The 21,514-nt window shown below is 39.5% G+C and overlaps 1 protein-coding gene across 6 annotated transcripts in view; it reads right to left on the minus strand.

Moving 5' to 3' along the window:
* The window catches only part of ARHGAP24 (Rho GTPase activating protein 24), a 600,350-nt gene that overhangs the window by 66,457 nt on the left and 512,379 nt on the right, over window positions 1-21,514 (minus strand). For 5 of the 6 annotated variants that reach the window (XM_018576195.1, XM_018576196.1, XM_018576194.1 and 2 more), the window contains one exon: window positions 2,509-2,631. In XM_018576195.1, the coding sequence (XP_018431697.1) occupies window positions 2,509-2,631 (123 nt within the window). Of the gene's footprint in view, window positions 1-2,508; window positions 2,632-8,290; window positions 8,310-21,514 lie in introns of those variants that run through there. The other variant, XM_018576200.1, reaches the window with a different exon arrangement.

Consider the following 21,514-nt stretch of genomic DNA (forward strand, 5'->3'; position numbering starts at 1 on the left):
CACCTAAAAGTAAAGTAAAAAATACAAATATTTAATAAAAATAAATAAAAATAAAATATTTTAAAAAGTTAGAAAAAAAAACATTTTCAGTTTCGGCCCGACAGTTTTTTTCATTTCGGTTTCAAAATTTTAATTTCGGTGCACCACATATGTATATGTGTTGTCACAATAATTGCATACAAATATGACACAGTGCATAGCCACAGTTAATATTCATATTAATGTGAAATGAGAATCACACAGTTAATTTTCCTTAAAACCATTATCTTTGGCAGTTGTATAGCTGGTTATTATACTGCTATCTTGTGGGCATTTTGGTTATTGCACCATGTTTTCCTGAATTCCCTCCCCTTGAGTGTAATGTACTGCCCTTCTTCTCCAGCTAGTCGTTTAGTGTCATGGCTGCCTATAGCAGGACCACATGTACATGCTGGCTTGGAAACATTATCATCCTTGACCTTCAAATACTGTCTATTCATGCATCTGCTGTATCCTGTTGTCTGCTTCAACCTGCTGCAAACAATAAAGCTCTTCATGGTTGAAAAGGTATTTGGTGAGTTCAGCTATCTGATAAGGATTGTCCGCAGTGATTATATCTGCTTGTACAGGCCAGGCATAGTGGTCTCAGCAAGGGATAAATTGTTAATACAACAATTGGAGTCAGAATAATATATATATATAGCTTCACCCACAAAGCTGTCTGGACAACTAGAGCCTAACTTCCACATTATAATAAAACAATGAAGATACCACTAGTTGTCAAATTTAATCAACAGCAGAAAAATAAAGATATCTGGGAAATTACAAGTAACACTATACAGGTATGACAGGTTCTCCGATATCTATATGGAGGAACTGCTTCTCATGTACAAACTGCCTGGAGACCTGAAAAAACCTTTTCGATAAATGTTCCTTACTTCAACTAGAAAAGAATGCCACATTTTCCTGTGGGAATAAATAGTGAAACAAGTGCCAACACATCTTTCCTACAGACAAAAAAAACAGTGTGAGATTGCTAAAAATGTATAAAGTGCTCAGTAATATTCTGGGCAGGGTAATCTCTATGAGAAAAGACTAATCATGCATCCCTGTTTGTGGAAATATATATGGAATGTATGTGACTGTATTCCTGTAGTGCGTGACTAACTTGATTTATTACTACGGCTCTTGATTTATTATTACAGCGCTTGCCTCGTAATAACGTCTGATGTTGTATAAACCTTTTTACATGCTTGTTCTCCCTTTTTTTGTTGTTCCTGTATTAAATGCAGAGATTTATAGTTGACATACTATATGCAGGGTAGATTAGCCACTACGTTAACTTTAACAGCTTTATCAATTGATGAGATAGTATAGCCACATAGAGGAAGCATTCTTTTCAATCAGTTGGCCAACACGTGGGCCTGCATTAAAGCTGAACATCAGGAATGATCTTTTATGGATATTTACATTGGTCAAGCTTGGCGCAATGTAAGTATCCATATCTGATCTATGGAGGGTTGCTTGGGATGCCAAAATCACTTTATTTGTCAGCACTACATACAGTGATAGCTAGAAGCACAGTCAGCATATTTAATGAGCAAACATGGCTACGCCTTTGTATATATATAACTGCAAACTATATTCAGAAACAAGGGTTTTATAGGCAAGATTATCTGCATCAAACTGAGCTCATGAGCACTAGGAGCTAATCAGGCTCTAATGCATACATGTGCTGACAGGGACCATGTTAATTGGAGGAATGAGCATATGGATGACCTCACCGGTGTGTTGCCTCTCCTCCATTGTTTAATCAACACACTGGGGTTATTTTTTTACCAGTGTTTTCGTCTTTGCTGTGTTGCTGCTGCAGTGGATGCTAAGGACCACAAGCCAAAAACCTTTTAAACCTCTAGCTCATACAGTCCTCAAATAAATATTTAAACACTGTACTTAGCTCTATTACATGAACTCTAATTAAACATTCACATCCAAAAACTGTACCTTTTACAATTAAAAAGCAGTCCAGATGTCTACCTAGGCTGAGAAAAGAAATCCAAATGTTCTGCCTAGTTTCATATTTTTTCTACCTATTCTTCCTTGTTTGCACTTCAAAAGGACTGCATGATTTAAAACTGACATTTCAAATTCACCTCATCTCTAATCTGCCTGACAAAGAGGCTTGTATCTTGAAAGCTTGCTATGATTTCAACTGCAATTAGTTATTAAAGGTGTTACCTTCAGTTTCTTTTGTAATTTTGACTAAAAGTATTATTCAGTCTCTCCTGAGACAGAAAAATTATGTATTGTGTACTTTACCAAGATCCTGTCTGACAACTGGCTTATCCTCGTCCTCGAAGCTTAAATAAATTCAATGCCATATTTTTATTTACACCAGAGTTAGCAAATGTTTATTATCCTTTTATAAATTAGGAGTTGATATACTACAGGAAAAATATTGTGCTTAATTATCAGTTTAAAGAAAAAAACAGCCTTATATTATACTGTTTCCATAGTGGTGTCTCTTACCTCCACCAAATGGTGCCCATATGACTCTGCGGATTGACTTCACCCAGTCTTCCATGTCATTCTGCGTGCTGGCCATAAGAAGGTATGTTTCATGGTTTGCAGTCATCCGATCCCGATCTCCCCCTATAAATCAGAACAACAAGTTGTAAACACCTTCAAAGTATACTGCCAACCAGGTACAAATGAGGACTGTTGCAGCAGGATACACTGTTAACCTAAAGTTGAACTCCATGCAGATATATTAATAATAAACTTTACATAGAACTGGCAAAATACCTGAATGTGTTTTGATATCATACTCCTGTAATCTCCTGCACAGCAGTACTTATACTGGAAAACGGAGGATCAGCACTCTGAATCAATGAAGGCTCTACTAATATGTATGGAGCATTGCAAGGGCCATAACAGACCTGCAGCATTTTGGGACACAACCCCTGGGGTGAAATGGTAGCATGCTAACACATGGCAACTTGTTGGTAAGGTCATAACATTGGTGTAGTTTAAAGGGTCATGGCTAGCGCACACCAAGAGCATTGCAACAGTATCCTGCTGTACAAGTGCGCTCTTAGCTTTAGAATAAGATCCAATATTATCTTTTGCCACAATAAGTATGTCCCTATGCATCATAACAGTTTCACCAAACACCATAATAATCTCTCCAAACACTACAGTAGTATGTCTTTCACCATAGCCAATAGCCACTAATAGTATTTCCTGACATCATAAGGGTATCTGCTGGCTCCATAATACCTTCCGCTAACAACATATTAGTATCTTCTGTCATCAAAACAATCTCCCGACACCAAAATATATCTATTACCTGCAGAAAATGATCTAGCACCATTATAATTTCCCAATTTATGTTATAATATGATGTCCCCACAGGAGATATAGCATTAAAATATGGAAACTACCAACCATTACACTTTTGGGATGTGTATTTTTTTAAGTGTATTTGTCAAATATTAGACATAGAATTAAAAATGATAAAGGTTAAAAACAAATAAGGACTTCATGCCATTAACACTACGGTCCATACACATGCTGCTTGCAGAGAACCTAAACCATACCATGTGGGGCAGACCTATTTATGGATCCTTTTAGGGAGTAGATCTTCCTGGAAACTTACAGAAAATGTTGTGGTTTCGGTTTTTGCAGTGTCCAGAGGTATGTTTTACAGACGTGTCTACAGACATGCATAAATAGAAAGCATTGGTTGCTTTATGTGCAGTGAATTTTTGCTGGGAGCTATCTTTTAACTGCATCAATTTTCTTTAAAAGAAAACCTTTACATAAAATGGTGGTTGCCATTATACCTGTTTAAAACTGCCACTTGCCTGGCTTTCTTACTGATCTAGTTGCTTCAATGCTTGAAACCAGAGACAGTCAGACAACTAGTAATTTTAAAAGAAGGTCAACAATGATATCCCATTCTGCTGAGCTCTTCTCTGAGTTTGGTGGGAGGGAACAGGCTGCTGCAAACATCCCAGCATTCTGCCTCTCATCTTTTTCAAAAGCATTATATGAAAGAACGCATCCATGGGTTCCCTTTAGACATGCCTGATTCTCCTTGATGGCCACTCGGTGTTGCAGACTTTAGCTGCGAGCACTGCTGATCAGCTGATTGGTTGCAGGCACGTCTAATAGGATGCTGGGAATGTGTTCTTTCACAAAAAGCTCAGGATCAAAATGATTGGCAGAGAAAGCAGAGACATAGTAGTGATAGGTGGACCAATGTCAGTACAGATCCAGAGAAGAAGTCATTCAGACAGGAAATGAAGGTGGGTCCAAAATAGTTGCTGCAGCTTCGTATGGTTCTATTGCAGAGATATAAATTGAAGGAGAATTGAGATTAGTCAGTTTCAAGACAGGAGAGAACTTGCTACAAATGTTTGAAAAAGGTAAGGCTGGAGCTTTAACTTTTTTTCCCATAAGAAATCTCAAATTAGATATGTTCAGTCAGTGTTATTAAATCCTTATTCAAACATGGCAATGATTTCATTTATATTCTGCCTACTAGGGCATGGGCAGTGAAAGCTACATTCAAGTAATGATTCTTGAATTGTTAGCTGTCACAGTTGTCAGTGTGCTTATGTCAACCCTCGACTGATCTTTCAAGCCCTCAAATGGCTGGTGTCACAGCTGGCCATGCGAGTAGCACTAAGGCAAATCTTAATAGAGGCTAAGATGGCGCTGTCATTGGCTAAGAGGATATGAGGTTTAGTTCCGCTTTAATGACACAAGTGTATAATAAAACAATGAAAATGTATCTATTGCCATAAGGCCTAAGGCAACTATTACACATCAAAAAATGGCCATGTAGAAGATTAGTGAAACAGCCCTACTGCACATGCAGAATCCAGAGCAATTCTATGCATTCAAAGATTGAAAACTATATAGAGTTAAAAAACAGCACATATTTAATTTTAAAATTCTGCTACCTATAAAGAACGTACAACCGTATAACCACTAACCACACTAAGCTCTTGTCTTACATCATCAACTGAAATCCACTCAAGTCCTACTCTACAGAGCTTGCACCCAACAACAATTGCTTTGAAAGGTTACACAAACAGAGCAGCAGCCTAAGGCTGGGTTCACACCTAGGCGTATCGAATATGCGCGTTTGTCGTGCGTTTCGTGACGCACGTTTTTACCGCAATTCGCGGTTAAAGAAACACGCGACAAATGCGCGTTTCCGAGGGCTACTTGGCTGTATCCCAATGGAAACGCGCCAAAGTAGCTCCTGTATACTTCTTTGGGTGTAGGGCGTTTTGTAGCGCGTTCATACGGCCTGTAATACGCCCAGGTGTGAACCATACCCATAGGAAATAATTGGATTTCGGTGTTTGAGCGTTTTGCAGAGCGTTTGAACGCGCTACAAAACGCCCAGGTGTGAACCGGGCCTTACAGCAAAAGATGAAGGCAATGTTTGTAAAACAATTCATTTCTGCTACGGTACTTTAAAATATTGTCTGGGTTTACCCTAACAATGTTTATATCACAACTGCAGTATACAGCAGAATATAAATTGTATTTTGCACAGATGCTAGAATGCTTTAACTCTGGTTTAGCTAGTTCCTCAATCATCATATTTTGATCTGAATCTAATGTGCTTTTATATAGTTTTCCGACGTTTAATCTAAAGTTTAAATCAAAATAAAACAAGTTGAATGTGACTGGTTGAATGCAAATAATTTTGTCAATGTGTGTTAAATGTAAAAACCTTGTTTCTGCTTTTAGTATGTAAACATATATTTACCCATTACATATGCAGAATCTGCTGCTTGCTTGTTCCACCCACAAGTGATATTTAGTTATAGATGGGGTCTGACAGGCCACTATCTTTGTGTATGTCGTACAAACCTCTACAGGTAGATCCACCCCATGAGAATTCCCAACTGTGTGCCTCTCCACATGGGGGTTTTGGGTGTTCTCACGCACCTGTGTGTGCTCCAGCACCTCCCGCTGCATTCTCCAACATATTAAATAAAAACGTCCTACAGGGAGAATACCACAGCAGATGTGCAGAACAAGAAGCAGAGATCTCACCAGTGGAGTCTCCAAGAGATATAAGAACTCTCCAGCATTTTCCAAAAAACAGAGATATCCATTTTGTGTGAGACCCTTTAATAGTATTGCACAGTGACAGTGGTAAAGATAAATAAGGATAGACAAGTGCAAATTCTGGACTGTCCTCTAGTACGACAATTCTACAAAGCTGTGCAAGGACTCTTCGTGTAATGCCACACCCTAGTAATTTGACATCACAGATCACATGACCAGGCACTGGAGATGTATTTAGACGCTTTCTGTGCTCTGCACCAACCCAAGCAGCTTTCATATACAGCTCTGTAGATGTGACCAGCACCTTTCTGTTCAGCCAACTCAAAGTGGTCCCCACCTCCCAGTGCTTATAGGGTTCATTACCCGATGCACACCCTTCATGGTTTTCGGTTTTGCTGAGCACAGTGCAAAGTTTTTTTTAGTAGGCCTGCAGCCTAGAGAAAACCTTTGCACTTTGCTCAGCAAAACTGAGAAAAAATAGCCCCCTTAGGCCCTCTGCAGGAAAACCTGAACTCACCATACAGGTACATAACAGCCTACATTCCTCATCCATACCATCAGCTGCTTCGGACACATGTGTTTGTTTCCAAAAAATATGCAGCCTAAGCAGATAAACAGCACTATTGCTGGTATGCAAATTTTGACTTTTTGCCAAAAGTCATCGGCCAAATTCACATTACCATCTTTAACCACTCCTCCTGAGCACTAATATATGCAGATATTCACAAAGGATGGGCAGAGGTGTCATGCAGGCTGTGATTAAAACCCGGGCCTTGCTTCTTCTATGCTCTGCATTAGGTAAGATGGTGGCACCCAATATGGGCAAAAATTGGATCTATTGAGAATTACTGAAGCAGAGTTTGTGTTCAGTAATCTTGTACAAGTGAGTTGATTTTAAGTTAAATAGTTCATGGTTAGCAGCAATTTCTGTAAACATTAGTGAAGAAAATGGTTGCTGTAAGTTACTATTGGATTGTAAATGCCTCCCTTTACCTTCATTAGTATTGTGTAGTTGTTTATGGATGTCCTTTTACATTATTAAATAAAAGGGGAAAAACTGGCATTGCTGCCATCTTGCTTTTCTCTTGGACCAGTTTAGATGATAGATATGGTATTAGGAAACTATTACTTGTCCCTGCCTGTTAAAGGGGATGCCCTTTGTGTTCACATCGGCAAAGGGGGCAGATGCAGTGAGTGGGGTAAGATTTAACCTTCTGCTTTCAGTTAGTTGAAGAGTATATTTGATTTGTAGTGTGTCCTATAAAGCTCACTGTTATTGGATGGAGAAATGGGAACCACTCTTAGTGAGCTCTAATTATACTCTACTAGTATATGTGATTAGCTATACTATTTTACTCCTTGTACATGTAAACTTAAGATAAGCATCTAACAGACTTATTAAAGTGGACCTTTACCCCCTTTCAATAAAAATCACATCAGCATGTAGCTCTGCATACCGATATGAAATCATCAGTTAAATATTTCAATTTTACTTACAATTATTGTTTTTCCACTTCCTGGTCCTCTTGGACTTTAGTTATTTAGCCTGTGCCTAAGAGATGCATCATGTGAAGATCACATTACAGTGCATTGCTGGGAAATCCCTTCTCTAAACTGCAAATTCTCAAGAGATCTCAGAGAAAAAAATGTTTCCCCCCTGAGATGATGTGCATGGTCACATATCCTAGTCACATGTGCCAGAGTTAGAGGAAGTAAAGGGAGATGATAGATAAAGGTTAAGATTAATCTGTCCTTAGTAAAAATGGCCAGCAATTATCTATAAATATCTATTTGTAGATTGCCATTAATAAACATTTCTAAAGGTGCCTTTGTTGTGATTTTTTGGATAAGGGTGAAGTTCCTTTTTAAGCAAGCAGATTGCAATGATGATGTGTGAAGTGCAGTAACCAATTGATTTGAGTTGGCAGGTGCACATCTAATCTTCAAATTCATACTAAATAAGCCAGAAAACATTGCAGTTCACAAACATAACTTGTCAAACTCATGTTTATGTCTTGGCATTCAGACGCAGGTTTAATAATTGGGATTTATGATGTTGACACACACTATCCAGCAACAGATTCTATGCTATAATAGACAACTCTGCCTTTTTACACATCCATCCTGAATCATCATCGTTCTTATTATAAAAATAAATGTTCTTAAAATATTGAGGACTTATCTAGGATGGCATCCAACATCATCTCAAGCTTACCAGTATGAACATACTGTAATCCTATCCAAAGCCACGGGAGATCAGCAAATATCCTCTCATCAGATATAAAGAGCGGTATTCCAAAAACTGTGAGCCAGTAAGGGAGAATGATACCCGAGCACAGCTCTGGAGCTCATTCATTCACAGGCTTATCAGTGCTGAGACTTCAATTTCTGCTGCAGCCACCCACATGTCATTTCCAAACAGCAACTTTTCCTGTGCTTTCCTATTTTCGTGACACGCTTTAGAAGCAAGTGTTTCATAACATGGAAAAACAATAAAAGCGAGATAAGCACAACGTTTTCTACAATAATGAAAACACATTAATGTTTAAATATGAAAGTTCTTGCCAGACAATATTTAATACTTTATTGAAAATAATGTGATTCTTCATGTTGAGCGTTATCATACTTTGGGAAATGAGCAACAAAATGCTCAGGTGCCAATGGGGGTTTAAAGTAGTATTAAACTTTCAAACTTTTTTTCAATAATGAACCCAGATCAAACAGATATCCTTTGGCCAGCAAAGCATTGCTTTATATTTTTACAATCATCAGGTTTCTGAACAGCTGCTTCCAAGTCTGCTCAGCTGCCCTGAACTTCCTATCCAGTACAAGATCACAAAGGAAGTAGAGACTCCAGCAACTGTTCAACTACTAGCTTGGAGAAGGGAGGAGAGAAAAGGAGGGGGCCAGGAGGCAGGGAAGTATCTTGATTTGCTGTGTGTTTGTGGAGACACACATCTTACTCACACACACAAGGGTGACTTCATAGCACTCTGCTTGAGAAAGGAGTCATTCAAAAATATGAAGTCAGGGCCAGTGCTCAGGGGACAAGCTGATTCTGCAGGAACTAGAACTTATAAACATCATGGAGCAGCATTCATTGTAAGTGATTTCATCGGCATTTGAAATAGCTTAAAATCCTTCAATATCACTTTACGCCATTTAACAGACAACAGCGAGAACCTTGGAATCTTTGGCCTGGGGAGCCAACACAACCCAACTAACCTTTTCATGGCCAGGACCAAATTCACGTGGTCTAAAGAAAGTGTACCACACAAAGTGTGTAATGGTGCTCCAGGGATTAGTTGTCATAGTGAAAGGTTGATGTTCCTAAAGGACATGGTTTGTTCGGACACACCTTCCAGCATCAGCTTCCTCTGCAGGACAACTTGCTGTTCTTGGGGGATTTGCAACTTATTTCCCCTTTCTTTTCTTTATTCTACGCTAGAAGAGGAAAACTATGAATTAGAAAATGGAGACTAAGCTCTTATCTTGGCTCTGTGTTTCAAGAAACTACAAACTTTCTTTGTACTGAACTGAAATTAGTATTAACCATTTCCAGAGGTAACTGAAATCCTGCAGTTTTATTTTTTTGGGGGGACAAAAATGGTCTTCATGTATTCTTTTATAATCAGACAAAAGAACAAAAAATATTTAAAATAATTTTTAGCTAGTTTAATTCATAGTGTTTTTTTTTAAACCCAACAAACTGATTATAAGGTTTTAGTTGATATAATACACTTATCTTGTGCTAAGAAATGTAGATACCCCAGGGTACCAAATAATCTATATAGTATAACAAATGGTAATTCTTTGGGGTTATTTTTTATTTTACTTTATTGGGAAAAAATTTTCCCATCTTAGTGGAGAAAAAGATTTATTAAAGTTTTTACCCAAGATTCATACAACTCTCACCCCAGATTTACACATTTTTCTAAGTGAATCCTATGTGAAATGTGTGAATCTTGGGCAAAAACTTTGATAAATAGACTCCTGAAGCTTTCACCATGGTAATGCACAAACTGCTATCTTCAAGGTGGGGCCCACCTTGACGATAGCAGTTTGTGCATTATCATAGTGAGATGTGAATTTAAACATTCCACTTCTACATTCTACAAAATGTGACTTTAAACTTTCCAATTGCAGTTCCAGGTGAGATTAAACTCCAGTCTACAAATACATCTCAGGTGGTGGCTCGGCTCATCTCCAGTGAAGCAATCAATTATACCAGCAACAGCAGCACTGTGCACCAGGATGCAATAGGATATTTTTCCCTGATTAAAATAGAGCTTGGCACAGCTCTTTCTCAAGAATGTTTGAAAAAGTGCTGTGTCTATCGTGAAACACGTTTGAACGGCTGGCTAGTTAAATAAAGAAAAAGTATAATTTTGCATCAGTGTTCCTGTTGCTGGTAAAAATGCAATGTTTTAATTTTTTTACAGAAATGTTAACACTGTTTTGCTTGACCCAGTGGTTACCTTATCTGCCAGGGAGAGAAAAGAACAGGGCCAACCCTACAGTATAATGAGGGGCAGCTTTAGGTGGTTGCCTCAGGCAGCATCTCTTTGGGTCATGTGGGCCCAGCTCACTGACATCACTGGATGCCAGGAGCTGAGCGGGATGCTCTGGCTGGTGTCCCGCCCAGCTCCTGGCAACAAGTGATGTCAGTGAGCCGGGTGTGATGCCGGACAGAGCCAGACCCAGAGGTAGCAGCAGCCACCCCCCAGTATCCCAGTATCATTCATCACAAGCACCATACAATGCCCCCTGCCCCCGGTTTGTCACCAGCACCCCCCCGGTCTCAGGTGGCGCATATTGTAGGGACACCCCTAAAATAAATATTCAGCAATGCAGACAGAAATGTATGATAAGACTATGATTGCATACCCTATATATGAAGCTACATACCATACAGATAGCGGTAGTGAATCATGAAGAAAACACAATGCAAAAGACAGGGTGAGGCATATAATGAATTGGTATAATATTTGTATATTAGCAATGCTCCATGAAGAAAAGAGCAGGCACAAATACGGACAGGAAGAGAAAGAAGAAGGAAAGAAAATAAAGAGAAGAAAGGGGAAATAAGTTGCAAATCCCCCAAGAACAGCAGGGTGCCAATGAATATACTTGTATGAGGTCATGATGAAAACCCTGGGAGCCCAAATAGTTTATCCATGGTGACCAGACCCAGAGGAACTTTCCATATGTATGAGTAGGGGAAACGTTTGGAAAATAAAGAAGTTGTTACTTTTTAAATATGCATTAAGTGCTTTGTGTCATGGATTTAGGGGAAAATATGTCACTGCAACAGAGAAATAATATTTCTCTGAGACCGCTGTGATTACCTAATCATAGTTATCACATTATCAGGAACCACACAGTTGGGTTCCTAATTTTCTCTACAAGAAACACAGATACAAAGTGAGGCCCAACTCCAGGAGTGAGAGCTCCAGGGTCAAGCACAGGGAGGGCATTAATTTACTATAATGTGGTTGGGAAGGGTAGAAGCAGAACTCTAAATATGTTGAATCACTTATAAAGTACTGTAAGCAAACTGTTTACCCCATCAACTTTGGTATTAGAATTTATCCACAACTGTCACACTGGATGGGTTAAATACAGGTTCGTTTTAAGCTGGACAGTGACCCAGACTTCAAGCAGCAGCGTATACTTATCAATCACGAAGAAGACTTTGATAAATGAGCTATACTGTATATATTACTTTCTACTAAGTCTCTTTCTTCAGTCGTCTCACTACTGTATAATCGGTATGTCCATACTGCATATGTTCTTTATTTATCAGGAGTTGTGCCTCAATCTGTACTCATCATTTCCTCAGGAATCCAACAATATGAGCACTCATTTCCTGCCAGGTTATGACTAGCAGGTAGGAATGAAAGCCTCAAGTAAGGTGGAGAGAAAATACTGAAATAATGCATGTCATTGGGATGTTTTCCAAAGTGAAAATAAACTTATTCCAGAGAAGACAGGCTATACACCTCGAAGCCCAACTTAAGCAACATTGAATTTACTGTATGGATAGAGTTTAGTTCTACCTGTAATAATATTGGTAGATTGTGATTTCCCTTACTTTGTGACACCAATACAAGAGAGGGGGATATGGGTGGTTGTCTCTGAGACAGGATAGCATGGACAGTAATAAAAAAAACATTGTCACAAGTTCTTACCCTCCCTCACTATACCAAATATCTTTTTGTTTGCGTTTTCCTTGTGGACATTATCCCTCACTTCCTATTTCTGCATCATCAGTACAAGAAATGGGAAAAGTGTATGTTGCTAGAACAGGAAGGCACAGACAGAATAAAAGCATTGACAGTTCTAACACATCCCCACTCTACCAATAATGTGTTTTTGTAATTGTTTGTGTAATTCTTTTATATTTTCCTCGTCTGAAAGCAGCAGCATTGCAAGTGTGATATGGGTCCCACACATGGATGTGCCTGAGCCCAAAGCATGCCCTGTAATGCTGCTCAGATCAATTCATTTTCCTGAAAAATGTCTATATAGATTGTAAGCTCTTACGAGCACGGCCCTGCTAACCCTATTGTATTGAAATTGTATTATAACTGTACTGTCTCCTTCTTTTGGAGCTATATGAATCCTATATAATAATAATAATTATAACAGTTGGTCCAGAGGTACCGAGGCTGGAATAACAGGCAGATTAAACTATACCTACATACCCAATATGGACCAAATAAAGGTGGGGACATTTTTACAGTTTATCATTAAACCTACTGATCCATTGATAACTTTGTAAAAAAAATAAAATACTTTCTTTTGGCAATATTGGATTGCATGAATTGTTTTACTTTCATTGCAATCTATAGACAAAAAGGTAAAAGGGTGTAGTAAAATTAAAACATCTGATGTGTCTTTAGAAGGCTGGCAGGCTGTCAAGTTTTTGTTGCAATACAAAGTAGTAGGAAAAGAGCTCAGATTTCCGTGTCTCCATTGTGAAATTTCATGATTCATTTCTCCACAATGCTTATAGCCTCAGAGGTGAATGATGCCTTGTTTGAAAGTGTTTTTACTGCTTGTTCAGAATAAGTAAATACTTTACTGTGTAAACTTTGGGCACAGGTTCTCTTTAAAGTGTCATTGTAGATAAAAACTGTAGATTTTTTTTCTATAATGTGTCCCGTTTATGATGAACTAAAATGTCATTTTGGTACATAGAAAGTTATTTAATAATGAAATAAAAACATTACCCATTAAAAAGGTGTTTCTTTTTAATATGTTGCTATACACATTAGTGTACAAAATGAGTGAAAATGTGTAAATATGAATGTTAAAAAAAAGAAAATAATAAGATAATAAAGGAAGAAAAATAATAGCTATGGGGAGAAGAGAAGGAGCTTGCAGGTTTTGTTTATATAGGAGCCGCTGCCAATGTTCCTCTGTAAAGCCCCATGCACACCGGGTTTCTATGTGTTTAGGGATTCCAGGAGAAAGAACCTTTGGAATCTTGCAGAAGGAGTTCATGATGTACCATTCATATGTGGCTATTGTGCCCATTCAATTTAATAACATGGTGACATGGGCTGCATCTGTCAGAGGCAGTCAGCAAGTAATCGTACAAGATACATTTAACTGTAGTTCGGTATATGTGATTGTCCCTGGTCTCATCTTTCCTGCATGCAGGAACAACCATCTTTCCCAAACTGCATGTGAATGCAGCCTAAGTGCAAGGCTATAGCCGGAAGTTCACGTGTTACAGCGCATGCACGGTTCCCAGCTTTCCCTATTATCGGGAAACGTAACAGACGTGCTAATGTGGCGCACAGGAAGTGACACGTCGTCCTCTGATTGATTACCCTATTTAAACTGGCCTGTTCTATTGATCAGTCTTTCAGCTTGCGCTCCTGTGTCTCCTGCTCTGTCCTCTACCTCTACTTAACTTTGCAAAGGAATTTTCACTCAGCAGGGCAAGTTTCCCTCAGCTTGGTGAATGCGGTACAATTTCACTTTGCAAAGAATATCCAGTCATGAGCAATGTAACTACCGTAAACAGTATTTTTGCTTGTACATGATTTGGGTATGGAAATCAACAGTCATTACCTCATTTTCTAAGCTTAGGAGGAACCTCCTTTGCAAAGTGACCAGCCTATCTTCCTAGCAATTCAACCCCACTGTGTTCTAATTTTGTCCTTCGTCCTCTTGCACATCCCAAATTTAGGATTGACCAGCACCTGTCTGCTCAACATATCCTGTAGTGAATATGTTATTTTAGAGGAGCAGTAGAGGAGGACTGGGCACCCCAAATCAGGGCCCAGTCATGGCCAGGCTTCTCACTTCAAATGACGTTACAAGTGGACAGGTGTAAGGAAACATAAAACAAAGAAAAATGAAGAACGATTAGCTTACATTCCACATATTATATATCAGGTCATTTTTATAAAGAATATTATAAATTGCAAAAAGCAGAAAGCAAGAAAGTCCTTGAAAGCTGTTCCTGTACAATCATTAGTCATTGTCATCAACATCATCATGGCTACCGCCACCAAATAACATACAAAACTGCTTTTATTTGAATATTGAGAAGCTGTTACAGTTCCTTCAGAGTTTTCCACAAACAACATCAATCATTTCTTAAAAGGTCTGTCAAGCCTCAAACCTTGTGCATTTCATAACCTCATGATGCCTGGCTATGAATTGTGACCAGTGTAGCACAGTTTGCATTAGTAACCTCATCACTTAAACCTGTGTTACTATAGAAAACTAGAAAGCCAAACATTAGTCAACAACGGGGCACTTATCCTCCCAAAGAACATATGGAAAGCAAGAAAACAGCAGATAAGCAATATACATTTCCTGAGTCTACAGAAACGTGTTACAAATATGTTTATGACACATGGCTTCAGAAGAATGTGGACATATTTTACTGTTTTACCGATGACATAAAACGCGTGCAGACTTTCCAATGTATTTCTCGGAAGGGTACTCAAGAAAGCTGTAATCATTAATGTCATAAAGCAACTAGCAGGTGGCTTACTGCAACAAGAATTAGTACAAAAGGGACGTGTTGTGTAGTTTCAGCAAGTGTATAGTTTGAGTAGTTACTGCATGCCTTTCACGTTTGTACATGCTTGCTCTTTGATATTTTATCATGTTATTATAAGAAGAGATCTGTAGGTTGGTCTTTCAATAGAGTTATCCACTACAATGTTGTGAAGTCATCAGACACATGGGAAGTACATTGTTTTAAATCAGTTGGTCAAATCATAGTGATTTACTAAAGTTATATAGGCTGTTGACTTTGCAAGGGGATTTACACCTTAGCTTAGTAAATGAGGCAAAGCTCTGCTGACTTCCGTCACCCAATAATGTGCAAGAATGGAAAAAAAACCTTTTTTAAGAAAAATGTATTTTCCTTGTAAATGATTAGATATTCGTTGCAAAGTGAAATTTTACCACATTCACTAAACTAATGGAAAATTCCCTTGCAAAGTGAAACAATTCCCTTGTAATTATAGCCCCACTGCATGGGTTAAGATTTGCTTTGCCCAGAGTTCTTCTTTGGGGGCCTAGTAAACATAATCATCTATATAACCTTTCCATTTATTGTTTTTCCTTAATGTCTATTTATTAGACACGCAAACATTTCCCATTGAAAAAACACTGAACTGAATAATGACTTTTTGTCAAGCCATTTAGATGGATATGTCCCATGACAAATGAGCACAATATACAATATAACACTGAAGGAACTGAAGTGAAATCTAGCATGGGTTATTTAAAGGACCACTGAGGTGAAAAATTTACTTGGATAACAGTGTGTGATTAAAGCTCTGGGCACAAAGATTGTAATTGAAATACATTCCTTAATAGCCAGAAAGAATATAAATCCACTTTGTGTGCACCTTTGCAAACCCAGATAGCTAGATAGCATTTGTGTTTAGCACAAGCCGTCGAAAAGTGCACTGCACTGCACTATGTACACTGGTGGGCTGTGTTGACAGTCATTTTGAATGTTACCCCAATGCACCTCCCAGCAGGTGTGCGTTGTGCTGTGACACACGGTACTGCAAAAGAGTGCATTCCGTTGCAGTGAAAAAAATGCATGCTAATCTGCTACCATGTATTGAAGCGCAGTGCCTGCCCACCTGCAGTGCGTTATGTTTGTCATTTTCTCACAAGCTAAAAAACCTAAAGGATCAGCATGACACCCAGGCAACTATCATTGTCAGAAAGGGGTGGTGAAAGGCTGGTATTTTCCTTATTACAGGTTCAATTCCGAACACCATGCTAAATTATGTGACTATGGAAGCCCATTCCACATAAAGGATGCCTAAGTATGTATTAGATATATGTCATAACATGTCCCTCTGCTACATAAGTTTTACGTCTAAGAAAATACATTATGCAGTCATGGTATTTTAAACTCCATTTAAATTCAAGTTTCTTCCTCGCTGTGCAGAAATTTGCATTGTATTAAGCTGTGACTAACTAATTGGTCTAGGACATTTATTGAATGTCCGCATTTAATAAGGAGCAGATGAAACTAATTTTCTTTCATTGCTAAACAAATAAAAGCCTATATTTTTTATGACAGAGAATGTGATCAAGATTGCTAACTGTGTTATTGCCAGATGAAATTCAGAGAGAATGTATTAATGATAGCTGAATCTGGAAGATTTCCATAAACATCAGGAAGGACTATTCTCAGACTGAAAGAAAATGAGATTACACGGTGCATACACATTGTACTTAAAGCACATACTGGTGGTCAACTCTCTCCTTAAAGGAGAACTATGGGGTCAGTGTTTTTCCCCATAGTGCTCCTTAGGGTAACGGGAGGACACAAACTAGCGTCGAGATCCGCCCAGCTGCGTGAATGACAGCTGGCTCTGCCTATCTAGAGGCAAAGCCAGCTGTACCCGTCCCCTCCCCCGTCCGTTCCGCCAGTCAGTGCTGGCAGATCGGAGCGGGGAGAGGGGAATCCAGCCCCTCCTCCTGTCACGGCAGAGAGCCGTGACAGGATCGAGAGGTGAGCGAACCCGGTATGTGTTCGCTCACCTCCCAATCTACTGAGCCGACCTGTGACAGTTTCATTGTCACAGGTCGGCTAGAACTATGAGGTGAGTGGAAATCACTCATCTCATAGTTCTCCCATAAACATCTTTGTATTGTGCAATTTTTAGCAGTTTTAGAAATTGTATTCATTTCCTAAATGATTCTGGGTCCCTGGTCAAATTGTACATGTCTATCTTAAAGCATTCTGTGCTCTGCCAACTCAGGGTACTGCAACAGCTTTTCTTGAATCCCCCCATTTCAAGTCTAGGCTTACTTTTCTTTTGTTCTCCCACCACTCTGTTCAACAACAGGAGCCAAGAAAGGCTTAAAGCAAAACTCTGGGAAAATTTTTCTTAAGCCTCTAGTGGGGCTAAATGTAGGGTTAAGTGCTCGTTTTTGTTTAGGTTCAAAAATGTAAAAAAAAAGTCATACTCACCTGATTCTCGGAGCCGGCTTGCTCTTAGGCCTGGTTCACAGCTAGGATCCAGTCGCGCCATAACACGTAAAACACAAAAACCCATACAAGTCAATGGTGACAATTCACACCTAAGCCTGATGCGCAAAAAGATGCAGGAGCTATATTCAGACGGATGTCACGCAGTTTTGGTCCCATAGACATCTCTATGCATTGAGAACCACTCGGTTTTTAAAAACAAAATTGCGTAAAAAGAATGCATGGCAAAGGTATGGAAACAGCTCAACAACTGCAATCGCCTAGGTGTGAACCAGGCCTTAGACCAGCCCCTTCCACTTGTCTCCTTCTTCACTCCAGTGATAACATGTCTCTTGGCAGGGAGTGAGGCAGAAGGGACCAGTCCAACAGCAAGCCAGCTCAGGGGATCCTTTTTTTTTTAACCCAGACAAAAACTAGCACTTATCCCTTGCAGTGCGGGGGTAGCGCCACTGCAAGGTTAAAGATACATTTTCCCCGGAGTCCTGCTTTAAGGTGGCTATACATGGAGTGCATTTTGAGCAAAATTCGCTCTCTGGGTGGAACTATCTGCTGGCTCCCACCCCAAAATCCTTCGATCGAATAATCAAAGGAGCCGGGTGGAAAACTGTTGGTAGGCACAGATGCAGGCACTGTTGAGGTATTTTTACAACTAGAGAGGCCAGCTGTCAAAATACAATAGCCGCAGTAGAAAATTTCACCATCCACTCCCAAAAGCTCAAGGAAAAAAATCTAAAAGTACAACCCCAATTCCCAAAAAGTTGGGATGCTGTGTAAAATCTACCTGTCCCGCAGCTATACATACCACAAAGGGTGGGCATGCCCCTGCCGCAACTGATTGGGTTGGAAGGAGGGGGCGGCAGTCAGAGATTAGGCGAGCTTGGGAAAACTGGGTTCACACCAAGCCCAGCCTCATCTCTAGTTGTTAGCCTATGCCTTTCCTTTAATGATCTGCCTATTAGACCATCACCTAATATCCCTGTACTGCAGGAGTGGGCAAACTCCAGCTGTTGTGGAACTACAAATATCATGAGGCAGTGATTAAGATTCTTACAGACACAGGCATGACTTCCAGATACAGATCATGGGATGGGCCAGGGTTTGACCACTCCTGCTGTACTGTCTCTTATTTCATTAGGCACCCCACTAGCGCAGTGCACAATAAAGTGCCCCTTTTTATGGCTGTGTGTTTGGAGTTTTTTTTTTTTTTTGGTTACATACCAGTTGATCTTTGTCAGAGAGGTGGCAGAAATGATAATTCTGTTCTATTTCAGTTAGGGGGTCACAGAAGTTCTGACACATATTGTTACATAAAATGCATGCTTTGTTCAAACTTTCATTTAATGTCAAACCTTCCTGCAGTAAATTCTGGTCAACTTCATACTGTTCAGACATCAAATCACCAAAATAATATCCCAAACAATGACACAGAATGTCAAGTATTAAAGCAGAACAAAATATTTCTGTCCAAAACTCATTTATTTTGCAACGCAACACAATATGGCATATTAAATATATAAAACACACACCAGCTACACACAGACAAACATGCAATATGCAGTAAACAGATACTAGTGCTATGCGAGTCTATACATGACTGTTTGTATGATTTCTGATAAAGAATCATGTAATTGTCTTCTGTAGTATAGTCCTGTTCACAGCAATTAGGAGACAGTGAGCCCTCTAGTGCAGACCAGACTAGGCACAGGCTTTTCAGGTTGTGGATGTACATACTGTACACATGCCTGCACATTAATACTTAGTGAAGCAATAAAAGAAGTTTAACTTTTGTATTTTTAGGGAACCAGGATACATATAATTGTGAAAGTTAGATCATTAGATATTTAAATGTTAATGCACGTGAGGTATTTGCTATGAATAGCCTATTGAATAAGGGTTGGCACACCAGTTTTAGCATGTGGCTTGAGTCCCCTGGGTGGCAGAAGCGTGCAGGGGTGCATCATGTTATTAAAACACAAGGCGCTGTTTATTTTTTTATATAACTTTATTGGCATTGTACAAAGTACACACTCCATTCAGGTTCCCACACAGTTGTATGATGTGCTGCACTGTGGTGCAGTGACCTCCAGTGCCATCCAGTATCACTGCCATACCAGTCCCATTCTGCACTGCACTACAGCACACATTACACCAGCATTGTGGGGTAGACATGTGCGATTCGTTTCGTATCGAAATTTGGATCGAATTTCAGAAATTCGGATGTATCCGAATTCCGGATTACAGAAATAACGTATGCAAATGAATCCGAATTTCCGATTCAGAAATGAATTAGCGGTAGTCAGGACGAAATTTAGTTTGTTGGATTATCTTGACTGACGCTGGATTACATCGATGGAGCCATTTTTAAAAAAAATTAAAGGAATAGTCAAAAATTGGCTCTTTCATTTAAAGGATTTTATCAAAATTCTGATTACCCGACGTGACCCCATCTTTTATATTTTACCAAAAAATTGGGTAATAATAAATGTTTTATCATTTAATATAGGGGAAACTGTTTTTTTTTTTTTAATTTTAACACCGCGGATGTCAACTGGTTAATAACTATTTTATTTAACCCTTTAGTGAATGAGTACCCCTTACTCATTCACAAGGGGGGGCGGCATCTGGGTGCCCCCTTAATTAAAGGGTCAACTGTCCTGCCGGGTCAGTGCTCGGATCAAGGGTCTGGTAGGAATGTTAGGGGGACCGCACTCCCTCCTCATTTTTGGGGGCTGGGGTTCCCCCTTAAAATTCCTACCAGACCTAAAGGACCTGGTATGGTTTTTGGGGGGAACCCCACACACTTTTTGTGGGGTCCTTCCTAACATTCCATAAAACCTAAAGGGTCTGGTATGAATTGGGGGTGGAACCTCACGCTTTTTTTTTTTCCTCTTCTGCAGACTAATCACTTTGCTGCAACGAAAGCAAATTATAGAATTATAATTATTGCTCTCACTCTGGTGTGCACACGGCGATATCCAACATGGGTAGCGCGATCATTGTTTTCGTACGTAGGCGCACCCGGCGCATGTTACGTTATGACGCAAGTGCTTACGGGGGCGGGGGACTTAAAACATTGATTTTTACATTTATTTTATTTGATATTATTTTTAAAAACGGCTATTTTTTTTCTTTAATTGCTATCACATAGGGGGACTTACAAGACTCCCATGTGATAGCAGATTGGGGGTGACAGGTCCTCTTTAAGGTGATACGTGGGGTCCAAAATACCCCTAGTATCACCTTTCCAGATTGCACTTCAATAGCTTATTGTTCGGCTTCAAGAGCCCAACAATGACAGCTATGGGACCGGAAGTGATGTAATTAGCGTCGCTCCCGATCCCATAGAAAGGTGGACTCGAGATGCCAGTCCTTGCACCGCAGGATGGGCAGTGGAGCCCAGGGAACGAGGCGGGCAGTTTACCGGCCCGTAGAAGCGATCTGGCGACAGCTGAGTCACCAGAATCGCATCTATTGTAAAGCTAACAACCAGCTTTACAATTGTAAACGGAGTCCGAGTATGTTTAAACGGACCCGCTGACAGTGACGTACTATGTACGTAACTGGTCACTAAGGGGTTAATATGATCATTACAAAATTGATTTCACTGACATAGTATTATGCAAAAGAAGTACTCTAAAGCCAAACATAATCAAGCATTTGCCATAGGTTATTATTTGGGAAGTTAACACTGGCAAATGCATACCTGTACCAAGTTAGTAATGCCGGTATTGAAGAAAGAGAGGCAGACTAAGAAGCGGGCAACTGGTATTTTTTTTTTAGAAGAGGTAAGCAATGGCAGCCGACATATGTTTCTAATGACAGCTTTCCTTTAACATTTTGATGCGTTTATTAAACAAGGTACCTTTAATACAGAGGTATTAAATGTGTCCATTTATTTTCTTTTCTATTATCACAGTGAATGGGCCAGAGCCTCATCTGCCCTAT

The sequence above is a fragment of the Nanorana parkeri genome, unplaced genomic scaffold, assembly GCF_000935625.1.
Source record: "Nanorana parkeri isolate BGI_ZX_2015 unplaced genomic scaffold, ASM93562v1 scaffold59, whole genome shotgun sequence".
Classification (NCBI taxonomy): Eukaryota; Metazoa; Chordata; class Amphibia; order Anura; family Dicroglossidae; genus Nanorana; species Nanorana parkeri.